The sequence below is a fragment of the Ursus americanus genome, chromosome 3, assembly GCF_024610735.1.
Source record: "Ursus americanus isolate L20-20 chromosome 3, mUrsAme1.1.p, whole genome shotgun sequence".
NCBI classification, from domain to species: domain Eukaryota; kingdom Metazoa; phylum Chordata; class Mammalia; order Carnivora; family Ursidae; genus Ursus; species Ursus americanus.
This window is the reverse complement of record NC_142129.1, coordinates 28039831-28066667: the sequence shown is the minus strand read 5'-3', so window position 1 is coordinate 28066667 and position 26837 is coordinate 28039831. Positions and strand designations below refer to the sequence as shown.

Below are 26837 nucleotides of genomic sequence, written 5' to 3'. Positions count from 1 at the left end.
ACCAGAGTGCCTCCCGGGAGTGGTCACTTTCTCATTCTTTGCTCTGTTAACCATTTCCCCTGATCAGTCCTTTCCCACAGCTCTCTCAGCTTTTCTTCAGGATCCTCGTGTTACATACAATGAATTCCATTCTCCTCTACCTGCCCATGCTGGTCCCACGGCGTGTATGCCTGTGTGGAACGATTGCCAAAGGAGGGAACACACGGGCTGGTGGGTACAAGCCAGATATAAAGGGGACACCAGAAGGCTGGGTGGTGAAGCGCCCACTCTTTTCCTCTCTGCTCTTGCTGAAGTCTGTATAGTGTGATGGAAAGATGACAGGCCTAGGGACCACAAGGGCCGGATCCTGGCTCCACAACTACCTACCATGTGACCTGGGGCCTCTGTTCCCTCATCTGTGAACCAGGGGACTGGACTTGGAGGTCAACTCTGGCTTACCTTGGGAGCCTGCCTTGGGAGATGAGGCCCCACAGGCAGAGCTCCAGGCCTCCTTCCCCTCTTTGCTCGAGCAGCTTTGCTCTGATCAATGTTCTACCTTAGGGTGGTACCCAAGATGTATTCGAGAACGTTACATATGTCTTTTAAACATTATAAAAATACTTGTGAAGTCCTTGCTAGAGGATCTCAGGGTTCCAACTCTGGCACTGTGCATGCCATGGGACTCTGGAATCTGGGGAGAAATGATGTGGGTCCCCAGAGGCTTCTACAAAGAAATGTATATAAGGATTTTTGTTTTAGACTGACCAAAGACTATAGATATTTTTTGTTATCTAATACTCATGTTTTTTTGATGAGGAAACCAAGTTGTGCAGGTGGTAACATGAAGAAACAGGAGCAGAGTTCAGCTCTTCTGACTCTCCCACACTTAATTATTGGTCAACTTAATTATTACAAGGTGGTGAGAAATATAGCATTTTTGGTATCCTTTCCTTGGCAAGATTGAATGTTTTCGCTATCATTTTTTCCCTCGAGTAAAAATTTCTGAGTCCCTTTCTGGCTAGAAGCACCTTTATTTTTTACCCCTTTACGGCTGATTTTCATTTCTCCATACTGTTTCCTGTTCTGGAACATCGGCCTCAGAACAGCAGCCACTGACACAGAATCATCTCTAATGGTTGAAATCTTATAATCCCATTGATATTTTGGTTCCATATGCTTCCTCTGAATTCCAGACTCAACTCTCTAATTGTCTCCTTGGCCTCCCCTCTTTCAGATATCTCAGAGGCAGCTCAGTCTCCACATGTCCAATAGTGACATCATGGTCTTTCCCTCAAAATCTGTCCCTCTTCCAGGCACCCTGCGTCAGTCAATGGCTTTGACATGCATGCCATGCTTCAAGCCACAAACCTAGGAGCAACCGAGGAATTCCCTTCTCTCCCCATTACTAACCCCGGGGCTGCTGTAACAGACTAGCCTAGCCTGGGTGACATAAACACGCACGGTTTTTTCTCACAGTTCTGGAGGCAGAAAGTCCACGATCAAGATGATGGTATATCTGGTGTCTGGTAAGAACCCACTTCCCCATTCAAAGATGATGGTTTTGGCTGCATTTTTACACGGCAGAAGGAGCTAGGGAGCTCCGTGGTTTTGTTTGTTTGTTTGTTTTTAAATAAGGGCACTAGTCCTATTTATGAGGACTCCATCCTCATGACCTAATTACCTTCCAGAGGCCCCACAACCTAATACCATCACCTTAAGGATTATTAGGTTTCAACATATGAATTTGGGTGGGGGGACACAAACATTCAGTCTAGAGCACTCTTTAAATGTCTTTGGGTTGGTCCACCAGAGACCAACATAACAGTCTCCGCAGTACCCTCTCTGTAATCTATTTGCTACAGGCAATCAGATAAATCCTCTTCTAATGCAGATATGATTAATTCCTCACCATTACTCGCTGCCTCCCCAACCCTTCCATGGCTTCCCAATGTTCTTAGATGAAGACATTAGGTTCCTCAGGTCTGAAGGTGGGCTTTTCACCATGATTTCTCTCTGCCTCCCAGGCACAGAGTTGGGAATCATTAGTACATAAAATCAGAAGTACGAAAGTCACAGAAATTTGTGGAATGAGTTCAAAAGAAGACTAAAGATGGAAACCCAAGGAATACTAGCATTTAGGTCCTGGGTGGAGGAAGGACACAGAGATGGAAAGCCAAGCTCTTTTCTCAGCATGGACATGTGCATGCAGTTGGGGGACATACTGCTGAGTGCTACATGTCATCGAGAGCCCTGGCTCATTCTCCAGTCATTTGTGAAGAAGTGTGGAATAAGAGGATATGGAGCTGGGATTGAAGAGAGGAGGTAAAAAGAAGGAAGTATTCTTTCTCACTTAACCAAACATAGCAAATACACTTATCAAGATGCACAGAATAATTAAAACATGGGAAGAAACATTCGGAATACAACACAAGTAATTCACTATGCTACTTCATACTGAGTTAATTAATATGGTAGGATAAAACAAAAATGTCTAGGACATGACTCTTGAAATCTGACAGGGTAAAGGCAGTAAACGTAGAAGTTACCTATTTTAATTTTTAAAGTATTTTGTGTTTCACTGATTTCCTAGATTTCTAGAAGCAGCATGTCCACTGGATTACGAATCTGAAGCTCAGAAGTTTGGTTCCTGACTCTCTTACTTAATTAGGTGTGTAGTCAATTTAGTAGACTACTGTGAGGATTGTGTTTGTATCTGCGAATTAGGGTAAGACTGCCCATGCCATCAGAGTTTCACAGTTGGTCCTTCATAAATATCCCCTTCTAAGGTATCATTTCTTCAACAATGACCAAAAAAAAAAAAAAAAAAAAAAAAAAAAAAAAAAAAAAAAAAAAAAGAAGTGGACACACTACCTTAGAGGGTTGTTTTGTTTTAAAATGCTATACTGAAGTTTAAAGATTTTTCACATAATAGCCTGGATAGAGATTCATCAGAGCAGTGCTTCTCAAAGTCGGGCTCGATGGACCCTTACATCAAAATTACCATGGTGACCTGTTAAATATGTACCTTCCTGCTCCTCTTCTCAAACTTCTGATTCAGAATTGTTGGACAGTGGAGCATGGAATCTACATTTTAACAAGACCTCAAGTAATTTTTGGCTTGCTAACATTTAAGAATTGGATTATAGAACCTTATTTTCTTTGCTTAATAAAATTAAAGAAAAACACCATTTATTGTCATCTCCTATGGGAGCTTAAGATGGTTGATTCACTCTATGAAGTCGGGTTGTTTTATACTTTTCAACTAAAGAATTAAAGATTATTAAAAAGTACTGTTAGAATGCAGGAAGAATGATCCATAGAAAAAGACTAATCTAGATCTGATCATCTCCATACATAATAGCTAGTTACATTAGGCTACTTAAGTTAAAATTGACTAAAATTAAGTAAAATTAAAATTTCAGTTTCTTAGTTGCACTAGCCACATTTCAAGTGGTCCGTAGCCACCTGTGACTAGTACTGGATGGTGCTGGATAAATATTTTTATACCACAGGAAGTTCTACTGAATAACACTGATCTCTAGACTACCATTTCTTTACTTGATTCAAATATACTATTTTTTCATTAAAACGTATATTTGATATAAAAGAAATCAGTTTTTTACTTTGCCAGGAAAGAATGCAGAGATGATAGACAGCCCTGCCAGGTTCCTCTGCAACCCTCCCCCTACCAGCAGAAATCCTGAACTAGTTCTCTTTTCCTTGGGGCCTATTTAACCCTTTACCAACTGCATGCTATCATGCAATTTAATGACTTCCAGTAGGCCCCCTTCTCAACTTGCAGAGGAGACACTGTGAAGATGGGGAGGTGCCTCTGGGTAAACCCCCCCCGGACGACTCACAGACAATGAAGGTACAGAGTGAACTTCATTTCACTTTAGTGGACTGTCTGTGCAGTGCTGCGAGCTGCCGTGCTGGGCTCCTGGGAGGACAGAAACCTCCCTGCTCTGCCTCTGGAGCCTTGTTCTCCAGGGGTTCACCTCTCCCCCACCTGCTGGATGCTTTTCCTGTTCACCCTTTCCCTTTCCACTTGTTGGTGAGTGTGGGTTGTATGAGAAGGCGCAGGTATTCTTGGGGGGGTAGAAGTGAAGAGAACAAGAACTGGAGGGGTGGCGCTATTCTAAAAGCTTCTTTGTGGCTATTTTCCATCTCCAGACTTGCTACTAAGGAATTTGGAAAATACCAAAACCAACCAACCAACCAACCAACCAGCCCAAAAAACCGTGAAGAATCCAGCCGCCTCCAAAATCAAGTATAATCCCACCATCCAGAGAAGCTCTGTCAACATTTTGGTGTTTAGTCCGTCTCTGCTCTCTGCGATGCAAATTCAGATCGTACTTTCCATTTCTAAAATATTAAGTTTTTTTTCACTTAATACTATATTATGAAACCTTTACCATTAATAGTCTTTGAAAGCATGGCTTCTTAATACAGATGTCCCATAATCTACCATTCTCTTCATGTTAGAGATTAAAGTTTCCAATTTTTCATTAGAAGTCATGTGACCATATCATGTATATATATTTTTGTGCATCTCTCTGAGTAGGAAAAAAAATGCAAAAATACTTATTAGGTAGAAGGGTATTCATGTACTCGATATATTTCCAAAATATCTCTAGGAAGGCTGTAATGATTTACACTCCCACAGACAGGAAGTGTGCGTGTCCCACCTCACCTCCTCTAAAACCAAGTGTTAGTTTAAAAACATCTATGTTCCTTTGCTAGAAAAAGTAGTATATTAATTGTGGTTTTTCTACATTCCTTAAGTGATGAGTGAGGTTTAACATTTTTCATGCTTCTTGAACATCTCTGCTTTTTCTTTTCTAAACAACATGTCCTTCGCTTACTAAATTGGGGGTATTTTTTCCTTTGATTTTTGTAGGTTCTTCCAATTGTTTTATGAAGCCTGATTGGGGTTCTCTGATCAAGCCTTGCAAGAGCAAGGACTCCATTTGCTCCCGTGAACGTGCCCCTGGACCACGTCCATTCTGACTCCTCACCCTGTTGAGTTCCATTTTCCATCTCTTTCCCCGGCAAGACCCAGATCTCAAGTGTCAACTCATGGCAGTCTGTTACCCTCAGTGGGATTTTAAATCATCTAATCATTCAATGGAGTACTCATTTATGCTTCATCTCTGCTTATACAATTACAGGCCATAGCCTTCGTCAGAGATAAATGGAGCATCAGCTTGGAAACCGTGGAGTGGCCCAGGAGAGGAGAACCTCAGGCTGTCAGCCTTCCCGGTCTGCCCAGGACTAGCTCCAGAGCCTCGGCACTGTCATCCCCACAAACAGGCTACACTCAAAGACTGGTGACAACTCGAATTAGTCCAACAGATAGACAAATAGTAAGAGAACAAAAATGGGAAATAATAAGGTCTTACTGGAAGACAGAGTTATTTTTAAAAGCCAACAGCTGCAAAAAAAGCCAAGATTGTAAATAAATTGTAAATTAAAAAAAAAAAATCAAAAGTTGACAAAGAGTGTTCACATTTTGTTCAGAAATCTTCTTGAAATCTGAACTTTTCTTGCATCTCTTTGTAAAACTATTTTTCGATTAGGTACTTAGAAACACGAGACAGATTTTTCTAAACATTCTCAGCAAAATGATTTCAGAGTCTGACTTAAAAAGGTGAATCAATAATACATTACCTTTGAAACCAGCAGTGAAATGATTTCTTTTACAGCGTTGTCAATCAAATCATCTATTTTTGAATGGTACTGTTGCTGGAGAGTAAAAGACAAAGATGCGTTAGTTGATGTGGACACAAAACTTTTGTCATAAGTCATAAATGCTTTAAAGCTCCTAGTTATGACATATCGGATTTACTTAAAATGATCATTTTGAACATCAGAAGAACAAAACCTTGAAAACGATCCCCCCAATCAACACTTTTTACATTGTGGCTTGAAAATTTTCCCATGTGCACTGTTGAGTTAAGCAGCTAATGGGGTTATTATGGAGATGAATTGGGTTCTTATTCTTATTCAGGCGGAGGAATGTGAAGGATACTTTTTGTCTTCTCCTCTATAATTAAGGTGGCCGTGTATTTTTCTAAAGGGTTGGTTTAGCCGGAGAAGCAAAAAGACTGGAAAAAGATTTAATTAATACAGCATTTCATGTCTGACAACTCTCATTCATAAGTTATTTTAAATGTGCTCTAGAGATAAAATGAGCTCCCAATTGTTCGCTCTAAAAGGACCGTTTTGTCAGCGCAGGGAGAAGCAGTTTATACAATTCTTACAATATGCTCAAGCAAGGGCAAAATTAAAATTTCATCAACAAAGGTGAATAGATGGTAACAAATTAATAGGCCATAAAAGGTATAATGAAACAGCACTCACTCCCCATAGTTTTATCACTGCTTCCTCATGAAAAAGACGCCTTTAAGTAAATATAAAAAAGATGTATTTAAAATAAACCTGAAAGCCTCCTTTTTTTGCTTTCTTTAGAGAATACGAGAGAGTTGCATTCGTAAATTAGCAGGAGCTTCGGCTTCCGCAGTGTGCGAAGGCACATTCATTTAAACAGTAATTCTTGCTTTAGAAGCATTTATCTGACAGCCGATTGTCCCCAATAGCCACTTCAGAGAAAATGTGACTTGTAAAGACTAACCCTATCTTGATGGTTCAAGGCTTCCTGGAACAGCTAACATAATGCATAGAGTAAAAGTACTCGGGTCAGTATAAACATTAGACCAACTTAACAGCTGCCGGATGAATGGTTTCCTAGGATGTAAGTTTTTGAAAGCGATTTTTCCTTCTGAAAACATGTCTCAAAGTTTCCCCACACAACTTCGGTGTGCTTTGGAATACGCAGGAATGATTCCCCCCATAGGCTCTGACAGTTACAAGTGGCTATCTATCTGCATACATAACACAGGAAGCCTAATCCTGGTGCATGGGAGTTCTCTGCTGTGCGTGTGCGCACGTGGGCTGACAACTGGTCTACAATTAACTGCACACATATGAATGTGGAACTTTCCCAGCATGTATTCCGCCTAGTGAAGGAAATGTGATGTGTCTGTTCTACTGACGGCCTTACTGATTCCCAAACTTCTGCTCCCCAGAGACAACTGGAACAGAAAACACTGAAGGTGGATTTCTATGAGAGTAGGGCTGACTCCTTTGCTTTTAGAACATCTTGACAAGAAGGAAAAGGGGAGACAATAAAGAGAAGCAAGGTAGAAGAGAAAGAGCCTGGAGAATCTGGCTGCTAGGGGAGATAGCTGGAAGGCCCCCCCAACCAGACACAGGTACAAAAAGGTCCCCCGCTCCAGACGAAGCTCGACAGCTGACCTGGTGTGAGGAGCCCCCCCTACTCCTCTCTCTTCATATCCTTCTCTCTCCAAAGTTGTGTCTGTGCAGCAGGAGTAAGTGAAATACCAGACCGAGGCTCCTCTTTGGGGTAGAATAGGAAAGAGATACAAACAAGGGATGGGCTTCAAGCTTCTCGCTTCCCTCTGCCCTGGAAAGTGCTATAGAACATACAGGAATCAAGGTGCCCAGACCTCTGAGTGGTTCCATATTCTTAAGTATATACTTGATAAGTTCAGTGTTTATCTGTATTTGCCATAGATTTCATTTTTTAAAAGATATTATCTTTTAGTAATCTCTACACTCACTGTGGGGCTTGAACTTACAACCCCAAGATCAAGAGTCGCACGCTCTACTGACTGCGCCAGCCAGGTGCCCCTGCTGTATGTTCATTTTTTAACTCAAGAGTAATCAGATGTCATCAAAAGGCTCTTGGATGTAAAACTGCAGAGCTTCTACGTTTTAAATGTTTAGACTGGATTGATTTGGACACATCTTAAAATCAAGAGATAAGCCACTAAAGAGGTTCCTTAAACTCTTTTTATCAAAAGGCAGGAAAGGCATGAACCCCAGGAGCCATCACATTCTCCTATAATATGCACCTTTAGACGGCTATTTTCTTGGACACCTGATCTAGCCAAAAGCAGTGAGAGGAGAAGGAGGGAGGGAGAAAGGGAGTGGGGAGGGAGAAAGGGAGTGGGGAGGGGAACAGGGAAGGAGGAGGAGAGGGGGAGAGAGAGAAACACAAAAAATTAAAAAGGAAGAAAAGTATACTAAACGTATTAGCCAAGGGGCAAACCCAAATAGCAGAAGGTTTGTTAGGTTTTTATAACATGAGATTTTGCTGTTGTAAACTTATCTCATTAGCTGGGACTTTCACTAATGTTACAATTGCCGGGAACTTCTGGAATCTGTTCTAGCTACACAGTTGGTAGAGGTGGTCTGGAAGCACTGTGGGTGGGAGTGGGCAGGTGGCCTCAGAATTCATATTTTACATATATATTCTGCAAAGAGAGTAACTCACATATGCCACATAGAGATGATAGAAGGTTAGCTAGAGTTATTCATCAGGGGATCCAGATAGCTTCCAAAGATAAACACGGACACGCCAAAAGAGATCACAGAGAAGAAAAGAATTTATCTGCGTAGACATTTACATTACCTAACCTAAAATTGGTGTATTTTATTTAGATTAACAGACCGAATTTTTTTTTTGTTTTTTTGTTTTTGTTTTTTTTTAAAGATTTTATTTATTTATTCGACAGAGATAGAGACAGCAAGCGAGAGAGGGGACACAAGCTGGGGGAGTGGGAGAGGAAGAAGCAGGCTCATAGCGGAGGAGCCTGATGTGGGGCTCGAACCCAGAACGCCGGGATCACGCCCTGAGCCGAAGGCAGACGCTTAACCGCTGTGCCACCCAGGCGCCCCAACAGACCGAATTTTTGATAAAAATCTGCAAAGTTTTGTCTGCAATAAAAACCTATAAAATTTCTATCAGAATATTTCACGTTGGATCGATACTCCTACGTTACCAGCGCTTTGGCAAATTACAGCCCACTTCTTCAACCAATTCTCCCTACCTCTGCCCTCACAAGTAAAGTGTATGTGCTTCTCCAGCAGATACCTCTGATTTTAGATCAAGAGTAACCTTAAGGAATTCGTACTTCATGGAGCCCAGGGAATTCAGCGATCAGACACAGGTCTGAAATCCCGGTCCCCTTACACTCAGGTACATATCCTCACTTCACCTGACTGTTGTTAATGTAAACACACAGGAATGAAGACTAATCAAATGCCAGTACAGTCCAGCATTCTTAAAAGATTTTGGTCCTTCTCTTGGGAAGAACTTTAAAGGTATGGATCGTCAGTTCTGGAAATGGAAGCATTTTACTGTCATTGAGAACAAATCCTACACAAGGAACCCCCATTAATGTGCTTTCATCTTCACAGGATGGGCCATCGGATGGGGGGCACCGAGGGCAAAGGATTACCTAGGACCCATGCAGTTGGTGGAGAACAACGATTTCTAAACACTTGGTGGTTCTGTGGTCTCAACATCTGTCCCGGAGGAACTGGCCTAAGACTGCTGACTCATTACACACAACTGTCACATGAGCAGATCATTCGCTCACTAATGACTCCATTAAACACCATTCTGGGCTGCGGTCGAGCACGTTTGTATCATCATGTGCCACGTGAGAGAACAGAATCTTAAGAGCACAGGAGGGGCTGCCTTATGGAAAGGGGGTTGGGAAGGTTTCATCTCAGCAATGACACGTAACCAATTTACTGGAGACTTTGGAGAGGTAATTCCCTAAAATTCAGAAAACTATCCCTACTAGGTTTATCTGTGTAAGCATATATTTTACAAAGTTCCAAATTGTGTAATAATCTAGTTTTGAATTTGTTGCTTACTACAGAATGAGGTCCACTAGCTCACCTCTGCATGTAATGTATTTGCTAATTTGTAACAACGCCAAAACTTATCTCAAGCACAGAGAGGGAAAGCCTGTGCAATTACGTGGGTGTATTTATTGGTGATTAAAAGCAAAGTATAAAATCCTTCTTTTGCACTGAAATTCTTGTTTACCACATTTCATAGTTGCTAATGGGTTTTACACCTGCACATTTTGAACTATATTAATCGTGTGAAAGTTATGGGGAACTAATTGTCTCTGATGAGAAGGCACAGATGCAAATATAATGAACAGTAGCAGATTACTTTTCAAAGCCATCTACCTGTTAATATAAAGAACCATTTGACAATGCAACAATGTTTTGTCATCTGTGTGTGTGCCTGTTTTTCTTTTGAGGTACTCGAGAGAGTTGTTTCTTCCAGGGGAGGATTTTTAAAGTGGTGACAACAAATCAGTCTGTTCATTCAACAACTATTTACTAAGTGCCTATTATTACGTGTCAGGTACTGCCATGTATGTTAAAATAAAAGCAGGTGGATAAATCCAGTATCAATGGGAAGAGGTAAGATGATTCTATAAACCTGATGAGAAATGGATGGACTTATGGAGGGACTTAAGACAATATTTCTGAGTACACCATCAAAGGCTTACATCTGGGTATTGAAAAACATGAAAAGGTAGAGAGATGAGCCATTGATATCCAAGCCAGCTACTTCCTCATTCAGATGATTAGAGGTAATAAATCATGTTGTAGGTATTCAGAGAATGATAATTATTGAACATTCTATAACATATATCAGTTACTTAATATATCTGTAAGGTTGTACGCTAAGGTGTTAGAAATACATCTTTTCCCCTTGAATTGCTCAAAGAACGAAATAGGTGTGCATGTGCATGAATTATGGCCAAATAGCTAATGTCTATAGCTGGGTTAAATAAGTATGACATTCACAAATAGTGGGCCCTCTCATCCTCTTTCAGAGCTCCCTTAGCCCTTCTGCTTGGATGAGAATTGTCAGCCCTGTAGAGTCACCCTGAGTTTGACTCCTAGGTGGCAACTGTAAGACTTTTAAGATTTAACATAACTATGCAGCACAAAAACATTGTAACTTATCAAAACACACATATAAGACACAGAGATATAATATCTAGTCAATTTTGTATGCATGAAAATTTTCCTATCATGTTCCTCTGAGGTTCTGGGTGGTAATTCAAGACAACCTTGTGTGGGAGAGAAGAAAGTCTCCTGACACACAGGCCTGCCTCTTTCCTGCCTCTGATAATGGTTACTTCCCAGGCCGTGAGTGGGAAGAAAGACTATCACTGGTGGGCATGTACCTTATTGAAATCCACAATTGGGTTCTTCTGCATGAAGTGACCTTAGGAATGGTCTACTGGTCCTCAAATTTAGAGGTACCTTGATATATACATGTCATCCAAAGTTCCAAATTTTTCTAGTAGCAGTGAAAGTATGTACTATAGATAATATGCACCTTGAAAATATTAATAATCGTTCTGCTTCTGAATTTATTTAGAATTTTGTTTAAAGGAAGGTAAATTCATTTTGTTTTAAATAATTTTTTAAAAAAGATTTTATTTATTTATTTGACAGAGATACAGCCAGCGAGAGAGGGAACACAAGCAGGGGGAGTGGGAGAGGAAGAAGCAGGCTCGTAGTGGAGGAGCCTGATGTGGGGCTCGATCCCACAACGCCGGGATCACGCCCTGAGCCGAAGGCAGACGCTCAAGGACTGCACCACTCAGGCGCCCCTAAATAATTTTATCCTTAAAAAAATCTAAGAGCAGTTTGTAGGTCCTACAGCCTAACAGGGAAGAAACATTCCCCCTGACATTATTTAGGGCATAAGTTATTTATATGTGTTTTAATATGTCTCTGGGTATTGCTATGTAATAATAACCTGTTAGCACTATACACATACACGGAAAACATAAACCTGAAAATGGAATTAATTATATTAATTTGAAAAGATGAAAATAAAAAGGGTACATTTACACAAATAATAATACAAATGAAAGTGTGCTTTTACAAAAAAAAAAAAAAAAAAAAAAGAGAGAGAGAGACTTACCCATTGACTACCAAACTGGATCATGCCATGGAGGAAAAAAAAAGACGATGAAGAAGAACATAAGGGAAGAGTAAAGAAATGATGAAAAAGTAATTACAATGAGAAAAGTGGCAACAAAATGTCAACTTAAACAGATAATCTAAGAAAAACAGACCCATCTTCACCCACTCACCACTCTCAACAAAAACACAACATGGGGTAAAATAAGCTGTGTTTGTAAATATAGAACCAAACAAAACATGAATCAACGTAAAAAAATGGGACATTTATTTAAAAAAAAGTCTAATTTTTTTTAGTACGTTTCTTCTTGATTTTTAAAACATGGAAACTTTCATGTAAAGAAAAATATTTCATATGCTATTTTCTGTGCCTTGTTTTTTGAATGCAAACTTTGGAATCTCTAGATTTGTATAAACAAAGCAGGTAGCTTTCTAGCTTTCTTATTTGCTTGTGAAAAGCAAAGTTTATGTAAATACACAACACCTAAGCTGTTAAAAGCTTCCAATGGCCACTTGTAAAATTTTGGGCAGTCTTTATATATATATATATATATAGAAACTGACAAAGGATAAAGGGCCTTCCATTATTACAGTAAAGAAAAGATCAAACACTTCTACTGAAGAACTTGGTCTTTTAATCTAATCAGGTGAAAGACTTCTGGAAGCATCCAGTGTCCTCCTCTGCCAGGGCACCCCGGGCTGCCATCCACATGTGACACTCAGTTCACTTACCTCTTGTCCTCCATCCAGGGCACAAAGTTTGGTGCTTTGCTTTTTGGCATCGACTAATACATTAAACATTGTACACACGGAAGCCGGAATGCGCAAGTCAGTGGTTTTGCTTGCCTTTTGCAGCTTGACTTCAAATGCAGCTCTTGTTCTATTCATTAAAACATGAATTCGGGGTAAGAAATTCTGAAATATGCTCACCTGTTTAGTAAAAGTGAAATCAACACTACAAGATGCTAATTTAAAACATGCAAATAAGGAGTGTGGCGTTGCTTGGGAGCTAGGGGGTGGGGCGCTCTTCTTTTTCAGGTGTCTCGGGTGAAAGAGCAGGGAGATATTTTATACTAAACAGCTTTTGCAGTCACGCAGACAATATCTCTACCCAAAGGAAGCCATTGGTTACATCTACTGTAAAACTTTTATATGGAAAAACCTCTTAGTTTTACTTAACTGCCTGAATTAATTTCCAAGTATAAAAACCACTTGATTCTCTGCATTAAAGCAGAACAAATCTTCTGTGTGAGGGTTCACCAAATTAAAAAAAAAAGTACAAGTCCGGAAAACTCTAAAACATCATAATTAACATACAATGGAGAATGAATTTTGTGTCACTTAGGTTTCTTTCAAATACCCAAAGTTGTAGGTAGGTGTTCAAAAGAAAGCGTGTTAACAGGCAATTTGGAACTCTTTTTGCAAAAGTATCCAAAGGATACCCATAGATTTGAGACATTAGAATCGTATATGACAAATATGATATTTTTAAAACATTAAATAATCTAATTCATGGCCTTGCCTTAGGAAGCCATTAAACATTATTCTAAAGACAGGATTTTTCTTAACTTTGAAGAATTCAGGATTATTCAATTGCTCCAACCAGTGTTTATTCCAATATGCTGCCCACATTGTTCTGTATGTATTACGAACAAGCACGATGGGAAAAACAACGCTTGGTTAATTAGAGATACAATGCTGATTTTGTAAGAACTATTCAAGGAAATGAATGCATATTGGAGGAATTCAAAGCCTCATAACTTATTTCTGGTTAAGTTCTGCAGCATGTAACTGGATACTTGGAACTCATTTGACATGGAAAGAGAATACCAGAAAACAGAACCATCGATGGCTCTGATCATAATTTGGGTTTGCCACGCCATTTCACAGCAGACACCGTGCATAATGCATAAAGTACTTAACAGCCCTTTTCCATATGTCTCAGGAAGTACTGCCTCGGGAATTGAAAGCACAGTATTCCCAGACAGACGACAATAGCACCACCGAAACGATTAACATAGTATGGATGCTACTGACGAGGGCAATGTGAGAAGGTGAAAAAAAAAGTTTCAGGCCAATTTTATCGGTTACAGGACACCCCAGAATTTAGGCCTGAGAACCCAGGGTTCCTTAAATTTTGCAGTGGTAGTACATATTGAAACCGTCCTTGTGACAACGAGGTAAGAGGTACTCGGTGAAAAGTGCTACTCTGGGTGCTGGTGTACGAAGCAGCAACTTGAAAACACAGGTCTACCTTTTGACACAGGCCTCTATCATATCACTGGCCATTAGTTTAAGTCTTTGCTCTAAGTGGTGGGCAAATTCCTGTTCTGGCCAGTGCAGATCAAAGACAAACATTTGCAGTGCATCGAGTTTCCAAAAAAGGTCTTCTGATGTTGCTGAGCCATTGCTAGAAGAAAAAGGAAACACAAAGAGCATCACGAACTTCCACTGTTAGCCGTGAGGACTGCTGACACACTGTTTTTTTTTCCCCTTTCTGTATCAATTGCCATTCGTGAAAAAATACCACATAAAATCTGATGATTTTTTTCGTTTTTCAACCTTCTAAATCTCCTCCTTTTCACTTCTTCTTAATGAATATGGTGAGGCAAAAAACCAAAAAAACAAAAAACCCAGAAATGAATATAGTAAGGTTTCATAAAAAGGGGTAGAATGCATAAGGGTACTTTACTAAGGAAAAGAAATCAAATTGTACACGGAAGAACATTTTAAATGCTTTCCACCAACCTATAGGTTACAGATAAAACACATAACTATCTCCTCCTGGACATTCAGAGGAGTATGTTTTATGCAAGAACGTCTGGATGGCAGCCACTAGGAGCTTCACTCTTCTCCTCACGCATCCAGATGAGCCTTTGTCGTCAGAGTGGCTTCTGTCTACAGACAGGTGTGTAGCATATGGACCCTTAAATTTCTCAATGACAGGTGAAGGGGACACAGGTAGTACAAGTGAAATAACAGGCTCAGTAGGGAAGCAAATCTTATGCCTATTTTGAAATGCTTCGTGACTTTTCTACCTCCTAATGAAACCCAGCAGTGGGACGTACAGTCTAACAGAGAAATGACATTCAGGGTGCTCTGAAGTAGAAACAAAATCACGTATTTCAGGTCATTCCATCTAACTTGGGACCTCGGTCTGCTGTGCGTTCACTGCTGTGGCAAAATTACTCCAGGGGACTAGAGTTTCATACCATGTATGAAGGTAATTAGTAGCAAGGTACACATAATATTTGGGCAAAGGATAATACTACTACACTTTCCATTATGCAAGTATATAGCCTAGTAGGGAAACAGATGCTTTGAAAGTAAAATAATCTTATGTTCAAACACACTGAAACTTAATAGTAAAAGAGAACAAAAAGAGAAAAAAAGGTGCTGTGCGATGCAGTTCTCCTCAGCTTTCCCGTAAGTGCTTAACATATACTAACCTAAAAATCGTATTGTTGGTGTGCAAAAGAAAAATAGGGAAATGAAATAATTTATCCCAAGAGCACAGTGGAAAACTTTTATAAAAATAAAATTCTTTTAAATACCCCCTTTGTTTGGCTAAATATATCTTAGTTAGTTGGCTTAAAAAAACACCTCCTTTTCTGGCTAACTAAATGCTTTCTTTCCTGCATCTTTCCTGCATCACCAACCTCCTTTGTGGTCCTTCTCTCATTCTGTCGGTAATTCCTCATGGTCTCCTTGCCTAGCCAAGATGTGCTCAGAGTTAAATTCTCAACGGACCAATCACAGCAAAGCACTGAATGCAACCCACAGCTCTTTACTCAGTATCTCGTAACCTTAAAAATCAGTGTCCCCAAAGTACCATTAAACAAAGGAACCAGACAACACCATGTTGACATTGCTGTGAAAAATGTATTTATTTCTCCCTTTTGCCATATATATAATAAAAATAAGAGATAAAAAATGACCAGGCAAAATCCTCTTATATATCCATAGTGTACAATGTGGTAAATTAGAGGACCTATATTTTATGAGTAATTGAATCTAGTTGGTTAAAGAAGCAAATCTAATAATTTTTTACTTTGGAGAAATATAAGGTAGCTATTTGAAACATGTATGTATTCTTAATAGTGTAACAAAATAACAAAAACCATCATCAAACAAAATCTGAAATAGTGAAGATAGAATTCTATTGAAAATGGACTCTCTCACAATCTATGACAATTAAATTTTCATAGAGAGTATGAATATATGTGTCTTCTGCTCTTAGATGCTATGGAATGATAAATGTACTTAATTGGGAACATAATTCAGGTAACAAGTGCTTGTTACAATTAAATAGAAAAAAAATGTAAATAGGTTTTCTCTTGAGCTGGAATTTATAACCTGTAATTTACTCAGAACTTTTTCATTTTAAAATTATTTTTAATCAGTGACCTATTCTGAAAGTATTATTAACAGATTAAAGAACTCAAACGTAAATAATGGACTCTGAGATAACTTCCTAAAAATGCCAGTAGGAAACTTATCTTATCGGCATCTACTTTTAGAACTAAAGAACAACAACAAAATTGAGAAGGAAGACATGGAGAAGCACCTTGTAAGGTGATACTGATACATGAGTGGGTAGGGATGTACCTTTAAAGCCATGGTTATGTTCTATTTTTAATTCCTTAATATGAAACGGACTTTTTCTTTCTTTTTCTTTTTTTTGCTATTTAACGCTTTATAACAAAAGTCAAAAAAACCAAGGGTGCCTGGCTGGTTCAGCTGGTGGAGCATGAGACCCTTGATCTTGGCGTTATGGGTTCAAGGCCCTCATTGGGGGTAGAGATTACTTAAAAATAATAAAAATAAAATCTTTAACAAAAAAACCACCCAGAACCCAAAAAGCTAGTGATTACATCATAGCACTATACATAATTTTGAGCACCCTGATGAAGAGCCTAATGTTGATAATCCAGCAGGTAAAGATAACCGTGATTAACCTGTAAGCCATGTTTTTTATGTACTCAGAATGACGGAAGTACGAGCACTTTATTTACGAAGCCACAATTTGTCATGATTCCTGTCCTTGAGGCAGATCATTCTAAAAAGGGGCTCCCAATAAATGAGATTCAGGTTTCATACATACTTCAAAGATAAAAAAAATAATGACCAAAAAAAAAAAAATCCAAATTTTACAAGGTAATGTGCACAATAATGTTCTTGGTTAAAATCAAGGGTGTTAAACAGATGAGGAACGAGGAAGAAGAGGAGGTAAATTTTAAACAGTATTAAGAAGCACAAAAACACATAAACTTACAAAGATGCATTATACTTCCTAGATAATTGCCAAGCACACACGGACACCACTCTATACGCTGTAACTGCCCAAAGCATTTGACTGAAAGAAAAAGATTCACATGTAACCTAACATCCCAATAACTATCATGGGCACAGTGATGGTGTTTAATTTGGAGAGATATTGCTAAGCTAGTTTGCAAGTTCTTCTCCTTCTTGGTCTTCTTTCTTTTCTTGAGGGTATGCAGCCTTGACTGGGAGCAGATTTAACAGCTGTGGGAGGACAGGCAGAAAGGATGCTGGGCAAGTTCTTAGCCAGTATAGTCTTTGGAAGCTGAACACACGAATAAGAGGAGTGAGAGCTTTGCGGTCAGGCAAACCTGGGTTCAAAGCTTGCCACTGTCACTTACTTACTGTGGGACCCTGGGCAAGTTCTGTTTCTTAACTTCTTTATGACTTAGTTTCCTTGACTGTAAAATGGGGAAAATGACATTTACCTCCCAGGGTTGTTGTGAGGCTTAATGGAGATAAAGGATTTGGCACTTTAGCTGGAATTTGGGAAGTGCTTCATGAGTGGTAGCTATTTTTCTTCTTCTAATTATTATTCTTTTTAGCTGATGTCATATGAGATCTTGGGCAAAGCATGGACTATTATTGAGTTCATTTGATTGCTCTGAGGCTCATACTTTTGAAAACTATACAGTTATGAATAATGATTGATGACAGTAGTAATAATGATAAAAATCATAACGTAGCATAAGAGTAGTTATTATTTACTAGGATGTGCCAAGCACTTTTCATTTTTTTTCTTTTATATCCTCACAAAAATATCTTTAAATTAGGTGTCATAACCATTTCAGCATTGGGGAAACTGAGGCTAAGAAAGACTTAATGATTACTAAACTAGGATCTAAATTCGAATTTCAAAGCCTGTGTCCTTTTTGTTTTAGTGACTCTTAGTTATTGAATCTGCAACAGGTGGGCTTATCACAACATGGAGCTAAGAGATATATGGTTTTTATGATACAAAGACTATTTAAAAATAACAAAGTGCATCAACTGATAGATGAAAGGACAAAAGAAGAACTTGCTGGTATTAGGAAATAAAGGACAATCACTTCTCCGCAGCCTGAAATATTATTTCTTTATAAGTGCGACTAAGATTAAACAGAAAAACATTATATTCTTGAAACGATTCTTACGATGATTTTCTACATGTACAAGAGAAAATATGTAGGCAGTAACAAAGCTGAAGCCAACTCAGGTTCCCAGACATACTGTTACCACAGTGATCGCCCGAACCGTGGGATATCATTTAGGCTAGAGTCTACAACCTGGGTCGCAAAATGACCTCTAACCTACAGATCACCTATGAACTACATCAAACCAGTGAGTGGAGTTGTTGTTGTTGTTTTTTAATCTGTATCATTTATCATCAATTTGCTCAGCTTAGCTTAATAGCTTAAAAAACTCAAACACCCATGATGATAAATGCCATGCAATGTGAACACATGTGCAGAGAACACAGCCCAGGCCATGCACTAGCTAACACACCACCAGGAAATAAGTGAGGGATACACACGTGGACTCATATAAAGAAGCCATCCACGAAGGAGTAGAAAAGCTAGGAATCTGTGGAAGATTAAGAGGCAGACTTGGAACTTTTGGAAGAGCTACATTGGGAAGACTGTTGGCGATATTCCTGTAAAGAAACAAACAACGTGGGAAGGGACCACCATAAGCAATAACTACAGATGGCCATGTGTAAAGTCATAAGGTCAGGACTGAAGAGACAGATGTTCTATGGACACTAGGCAAGATACCTACTTGACAGGCTGCCATGTCTCTTGCTCAAAACCTCTGTGAATTGACTGGGCGATGGAGGACTCCATGAGATCGACGTAGCGGACAACCAAGGGCACAAAGATTTCTTGCAAGTGTTTGTGAAATTTTCCATTACATAAAAGTGCTGCAATAGTCAAGCAGAAACAGTGTTTGTCAGAGGGATCATACCAGGCATTGGGGAAATAGGGGTGAAAAAAACGTTTCCTGAAAGAGTCTGACACAGAAGAACTGGTAAAATACAGATGATAATGGATCTTGCTCCTCATACTGAATACATCATGAAAGCTAATCAAGAGGTATAATTAACCTCCTAGATATGGCTGTCAAAATACAAACAGATTACGTCTCTATAAAATCTTCCTGGCAGGTGGAATGTTTTTACTTTCTAAGAGGTTTAACACATGAGGCATATGACCACTTGCTAGAGATTCAACGGAGCTGCTGGATACCCAGAAGGTCTTGATACTTGTAAATAGAGCAATAAAGAGAGTTATAACCCCTGTGCTAGACGGTATATCACAGAAGAGCTAAACCCATTCAATTCTAAGAGCTAAACCATATTAATTCTAAGAGATATACTTATTTAACTCACTAGCAGGATGACGGTCACCTTGGGAATATCTATTCTGATGCATGAACTTTTTGGTTGTTTGTGGATTTTCTTGTTAGTCATCCAATTTTCTACATGTGTCTTTAAAAACAACGTATCAATAGCATTTTTCAGGCGTCCATTTGTCTTTAATGAAATACACTATGGGACATCCTACTTAAAGCAGTTGTGGAAGTCTTAGAATTTGTGCTACTGGGATAGGACTGTCAAATAGGTAGGTAATAGGTAAGGTGCACCTCCCCGTACCAGAAGATGGGTGCTTTCTATGCACAGGATGTAATTTCATTAGAAGAAAGGTCAGTGCTATCTATAGACTGTTTGTGTCACACCCACCCACTTCCCTCCCGAATTCATATGTTGAAATCCTAACATCCAATGTGGTGGCGGGGCCCTTGCGGGGATAATTAGGTCATGGGGGGCAGGGTCCTCATGAACAGGATTAGTACTCTCATAAAAGAGATCTCAGAGAGATCCCTGGAGCCTTTCGCCATGTGAGGACAGAGCAAGAAGACGGCCATCTATGAAACAAGCTCTCACCAGATACCAAATCTGTGGGCACCCTGATCTTGGACTTTTCAGCCTCCAGAACTGTGAGAAATAAACTGGTTGTTTATAAGCTACTCAGTCTCCAGTATTCTGTTATAACAGCCTGAATGACCAAGATAGTCAGTATGTGTCTAAGCTGCACCATGAAGGAATAGAGAATCTGTAGGAAAATACTAAGTAATGTTAAGTAATATTCAATCAATAATTTGTAATTTTTTAGATGATGGTACATATTTGTTTCTCAAGTGAACGTATCTTAAACCCAGTTGTGATTTTTTTTTTTTTTGATTCTCAAAGTGAAAACATGTTCGTTTAAAAATATACATCATGGCTGGGAAAGGGATTTCTGAAGAGATGATATTTTAATTGAGCCTTAGTGACAGGGGAGCCATTCACGGGAGATTTGGAGGAAAGATCTCCAGGTAGAGGGAACAGCTAGTACGAAAGTTCTAAGCAAGGAACAAGCTGGTGTACTTCTAGAAGGACGAGAAAGCCAGTGTGGCTGGGTAGAGTGAGAGAGGGGAAAGAAGAGTCCAAGATTATGTCTAGACAGTAGGACGTGGTGAGAAGTATGGGTTTTATTGGATACAAATAGCATCATTTTTTTATTAGCATCATTATTTTTATTATTATTAAGCAGAGGAGTGCCATGATATAATATCTCTGGCTGCTGTGTGGAAAATGGAGTAGGTGATGAAGGACGGAAGCACAGAAGGTGGCTCGTGCTCAGTGCTTGACTGCGACAGAACAGGTAAGGGAGGACCACGATGATGATGGTGGCTTGGATGAGAGTGGCCAAGCTGGAAGATGGGGAAAAGGCTCTCAGTAATCCCATTCACTTTCATGTATCCAAATAGCTGCATATGCTTATATACAAAACCTACTAACTAGCAGTTTTAAAATAATGCCTCATAGAATAGCTAAATATGCCCCTTTCCCCACATAATCTTATTCAGGGTAAAATACCCGGAAATCTAAACAGTGTTTTAAAACTTGGGCAAAGTATGTGATGCTTACCACAGTGGCCTGAATTACTGTTTTAATGGATTCTGAAATTTGTCAGAGGCTGGAAAACTACAGACATGTAGAAGTGGGGTAGGAAGCAATTCTAAATACAGAGGAAAAGACAACCCTTTTTTTTTTTCTATTTCTAGTTAATATGGTTTAGTATTTTTTGTGGTTAAATCATTCTTTCTGGCTTATCTATACGCTAAAAGATTTCCTATTAAAGTGGGAATGATAATCATATTTAAAGATAAATGTCTTATTTAGGGGACTAATGTCATCTTAATGATGTTTTCATTAGCACTCTGAAAGGAGCTTTATTTATTCCCGGAGATTCAATCACAGAGCTAGAAGGTACTGTATAGATCATGCAGTTCAGTTCCTTTTGCCAAGTGGTACCTAAATAAGGATGCTCAATGTTAAGGATGAAATATTCTCACTCAAACCACCTAAATCACGGTGGTAAGCAAATTAATAAATATTCTCATATCTGAATTTATTGACTCTCCATTTAAGAACTCTTTCTCTTCCTCCTCCTCCTTGCCCACATTTTTGGAGTGTCAAGCATGAGGCTAAGTCCTTTATATGCATTCTCTCATTTAATCATCACAAAAACTCTGTGACAGAAGCACTATTATTTTTTTCATTCTTATCAATAAGGAAGTTGAGGCACAGAGAATTTAGGGGCATGGGGTGAAGTCATCTGGTCATTAGACAATAGAACAAGAGCCCCCTCTTAACCTCCATAGACTATATTACCATCACCCCTCAATTTACATTACCATAAACTATTACCATCTTTCTTTCTTTCTTTCTTTCTTTCTTTCTTTCTTTCTTTCTTTCTTTCTTTCTTTCTTTCCTTCCTTCCTTCCATCCATCCATCCATCCATCCATCCATCCATCCATATAGTCGTCCAACCTATGAATAGCATATCAGCATCTTTTAAGACCTAGAAATACAGAGCTTTTTATAGGTAGAAAAAAATCTTAAAAATGACAAACGCATTACTCCACATCTTAGATGAATTATATGTTTTTAGAATTAGAATTTTGAAAAACTCAGTTACACTATGAAAAAGTCAAGAGATTGAAGAAAACTATTATAGTCAATGAGCTGAAAAACGAATTAACATTGAAATTATTTAATGTGCTTACAATATACATCGAAAGCTGGACAACTTTATATTGCTATATAGCTAGACTGTAGCCTAACTCTTAATTTATATGGCCTACTAATAAAAAACAGAAAGACCCTAGGCTCTACATCTTGATAGGTGCTGTTAAGCACTGTCATTATTTCTAGTCCAAGACACACTCACTTAAGAAATTATTACATCTACGAATGAGTACTCTACCTCATCAATTCAAATGCTTCTTTATTATACATTTAGAGATTAGGTATGTTGGCTATTAAGTCATACTTAGTTTGTTAAAATGAAGAAGCACATAGGAGAATCAACACTCAATGTTGTTATTAAATGTTATAATGATCCTAAGATTAAGTACCAGTTGACTCAAATGTAATTCTAGCAAGTGCTCTCTTTTTTGATACACTTGATAAGCACTGAATTCATTAACTTGTTAAATAAGACTCCTTCTCTTGTATTCCCACCATGTGAGCAAAAACAGAGATTGTCCGCCAGATCACTATATCAGTACCTGGTAATTATACCACAGGCTTGGCCTTTACTTCCTACATTTAATTAGGAATCAAGACCTGTGTATTTTTTTTTAATTTAAATTTTAGGTAGTTAACATACAGTGCAATACTGGTTTCTGGAGCAGAATTCATTGATTATCACTTACATACAACACCCAGTGTTCATCATAACAAGTGCCCTCTTTAATACCCATCACCCAGTGTATTTTGTATCCTTAATATCCTTCTTAATACGTCCCTTCCTCTCTTCATCACCACTGCTGTTGCCCTACTTCTAACCTTCTCATCTCCTGCCTTGATTAGTGCAATAATCTCTTTCCTGGTCTTCAGGATCCTATTTTCCCTTTGTCTATCTTCTTCAAATCTCGAAGCAGAGGGGCTTGCCAAAATATAAAACTAATAATGTCCTTCCTAAAGATTATAATCTTTGAGTGGATCATCACAACAAATTCTAAAAACTTTTGGATGATATGAAAGCCATCCACGATTTACCTTAAAAATGATCTCTCTGGATCATCTCTGTTGCCTGACTCCCGTATTTCCTATGCGCCAGCCATAATGATTTGCATGGTTCAATTTAAGCCTACACTTAACTCTTCCAAACTTTTCTGGAAATGCTTTGTTCTGCTGTCTCCTTGCCCAGTTACTGGTTTCACCCGTCTTCTCTCCACCCCATACAGGCTTCCACAGCATCCTTCTGCACCTGTTGATGTTTCTATTTCTCCTTACAAGGGTGCAAAGTCCTTGAGGGAGGGACCATGTCTGTATTCTTAGTATCCAGCAAGATGCCTGGCTCCGAGCAAGTGTTCAAATATTTGTTGAATGAATAACTACATGAATACAACATTAAGATGACTACATTATTCAGGAAACTAAGAACTTATTGATGCTTGCATGTCTCTTCATATTTTATATAGAATATACAGTATTAAAAAATATTGGTATGAAAATCCTATTTTTGATACACGTCCAAGGTCAGATTGCTAAAAGTTCTGGTGGATATGGATGTTGGCTATTTTATGTCTCATATTTTAATGAATGTGGCAAAGGGAGGATAGTTTCTATTCAGTCATGACTCTTGATAGCAAACTTTCACATCCTGAAGATGGGGGAGAAAATGGAGTTTTCCTATATTTCCTAAAACCTGTCACAAATGCTTAATTCTGGCCAAAAGTCTGCTCATGTTTCAGCAGAGTATCCCTTTTTTCTTTTTAAAAATCAAATTATAGATCTGTTTTCCAAAGTTTTAGAAAATTGGCAATTGGCAGTATTATTTCTTTGGTAATTAGACTCAGGAAAGGGGAGGGAGGGAGGGTGGGAGGGAGGGAGGGAGGAAAGGAGAGAGGGGGAAACAGAAGAGGAGAAAGGAGGAGAGATTAAGAAAAAATGGAGAGGGGACAGGAAAGTAGAGAAAGCTTGGTGTCAAAAGGCCGGACTACAGAAATACACACGCACTATACTTGTGTATGGAAATGTATGCTCTTTTTCTCCGTTGCCCATATGCCAGTTTGCATTCCACTCCTCTCAGGCACTGTCAAAAGCCCTCTTAATATGTAGCCCCAGGCATGAGAATGAGTGCTTCTATCTTCTCCATCTGGTTTTGTAAGGATAGGTTGTGATTTGGGGCTGCCACCTGTCCAAATCAAGCCTCTCTAAGACACCCATTCTAACAGCTCATTGGAAGAAACAAGTTCTCAAATGTGTCCTTATCCAAGAATGCTTCTGACATTATATCTGAGGTGTGGAATAGAAAGGACTGCTCAGGAGTCTAAAATAGTGGTTACAAGAATGTAAGTGGAGGACCAGCATCCACTTTGTTAAATCATCTTTTTTCCCCAAAGATGCCACGTTTCCAAATATCACCTTGTCAGAAAATAATGAAGCATCAATGACATCAAGCCCCACAGTACAATTAGAAATGGCAAAAAGAAAGCAAAAGGCTTAAATAAAAGGTAAACTAGGGATGCAGATGTGCCCAATTATTTTGAACAGCCCAATAATTAATAAATTAGTGTTGATTATTTACATACTAAAAAGAGTCTTACATTTACAAAAGTACTTGTCATAAGCTTTTAAGAGTAAGATTTCGACAGAGAATTTAAACTATGATCCAATTAATAACAATTACTGAGATGATAATCACTGGATAAATGAAGAATAAGCAGATAAAAGAGTTCCTGTATTCTTTTTAGGGTAAAAATTTGCTGTTGACTCCTGACCCCATATAACCTAATTTTATATTATGTCCCCCCCCCAATTAGTCAGCGTTAATGGATTACTAGGAAGAATGAATGACTTCCCCCACTAAAGTTCTAGATAGGCACTTCAGAAGAAACTAGTAATTCATGACCAGCAAAACAAACAACACCGACCACAATAAAAACAAGACTTTGCCCTAAGACAACAATTATTTGAGGGACTACAAACTGTAGGGATCCTAAACAATGAAAGCCCACTGGACTAAGATATAGAATTAGCAGGCCATTCTCCATCCTGACCAATGCATATAATGAGGATTCCGATCACTGAAAATATGAACATGGGCTTCAGGAGGAAAGTCAGGACGACTGCACCCTAGAACAGACCTATGTGAAAGGAAGAAAATATACACAACCAAACAAAAAATCCCCTGAGATCTAGGAATAGCACCCAGCCAAGAATCTGGCACATTATTTAGGCACTCAATACATGTGTGTTTACTGAATAAATACCAACAAAAATCCACTGTCTAAAGGACTCTGAAAGTGTGCTTTTTAAGTGGAAGAGGAATCTCATTGGGTTTTATTTTTCTTTTTTTTTTTTTTAAAGATTTTATTTATTTATCTGACAGAGATAGAGACAGCCAGTGAGAGAGGGAACACAAACAGGCGGAGTGGGAGAGGAAGAAGCAGGCTCATAGCAGAGGAGCCTGATGTGGGGCTCGATCCCATAATGCCAGGATCACGCCCTGAGCCAAAGGCAGACGCTTAACCGCTGTGCCACCCAGGCGCCCCTTATTTTCCTTTTAATTAAAACCTTGATAGGTAAATTTATATAGTTTGGTAATATTTAATTTGTACATTTACTAGCATAACAACCTCCTAAAACCACATCCAATTCTTCCTTTCCCCTTGGTGCACTTGTGAAATATTACCTACCTACCAACCTACCAAAGGAGTGAGAGCCCTGGTGTTATAATGTTTCCTATATTTCGGACAACAACTCCAAATCCAACGAATCCAAGTTTAGAACTATAATTAAAGGTGCCATAGTACAGTACATATAACTGAGTTATATTTTTATAAACTATTGCATTATAGTGAGTAGGGTATATATGTCCATATGCTCTACTAGAGGATATATTTTTCAAGGACCAGAACTGTTTTTAATCCATGTTTCTGCAAGGTGACTGGGATTTGTAAATTTTAGGCATTCAGCACCTGTTTCTTGCAGAATTCAGGAAAAAACAATATAAACATTAACCAAGGCTTAAAGATAAATAAGTCTCACAGTCCTGCAGTTCTCATGCTGTCTTTTATGAGATTAATATAAAAGCCAAAGGGAAAAATCTGTAACTTTATTCCGGCTATGTACAACCTTCTGATTGGATTACGTTCCACAATGCTTGCTCTAGATGATGAAAATGATTGAGAATGGCTGTAACGTGGTCAACAGCCCTCAAACGTAGGGTTCTTGGTGCTCATGGCCTTCAGGACTTACAGAGGTTTCTGTCAATCTACTGTGAAGGACACACAGGCCTTTAAGAGCAGGTTATTTTCTTGCAGGCATTAAGTTCTCCAAGCAGACAAAGAATTTAAAATGTCTACCTGCAGTAAAGAATCTAGAGCAAGACTGTGGAACTCAGCTAAAAAGAAAATGCTAGTGACTTCTTGTTCTTATATTTACTATACACTCTGGCAAAAAAAATTCTGACATAGAATTTTGAATCCAGTCAACTCTGGAAATTGGAATTAAATAAATTTTCACATTTTAGTGGTCATCTCATCATTTATAAAAGTGCCTAGTTATAAAACGAGGCTGGTACACAGCAACAGCCCTGCTACAGTCTAGAAGTTATATCCGTTCTGCATTGTTCCTAGCAGATGTATGTACAGATGTATC

At 38.8% G+C, this 26837-nt stretch overlaps 1 protein-coding gene across 8 annotated transcripts in view; it reads right to left on the bottom strand.

The window, feature by feature from the left end:
* Positions 1-26837, bottom strand: part of CADPS2 (calcium dependent secretion activator 2) — a 513174-nt gene that overhangs the window by 41598 nt on the left and 444739 nt on the right. For 4 of the 8 annotated variants that reach the window (XM_087860858.1, XM_087860856.1, XM_087860854.1 and 1 more), the window contains 5 exons: positions 18898-19039; positions 14072-14227; positions 12550-12697; positions 11819-11833; positions 5650-5724 (listed from right to left, as the gene is read on the bottom strand). In XM_087860858.1, coding sequence (XP_087716984.1) covers positions 5650-5724; positions 11819-11833; positions 12550-12697; positions 14072-14227; positions 18898-19039 — 536 coding nt within the window. Of the gene's footprint in view, positions 1-5649; positions 5725-11818; positions 11834-12549; positions 12698-14071; positions 14228-18652; positions 18773-18897; positions 19040-26837 lie in introns of all 8 variants that reach the window. The other 4 variants (XM_087860857.1, XM_087860855.1, XM_045792750.2 and 1 more) reach the window with 2 other exon arrangements.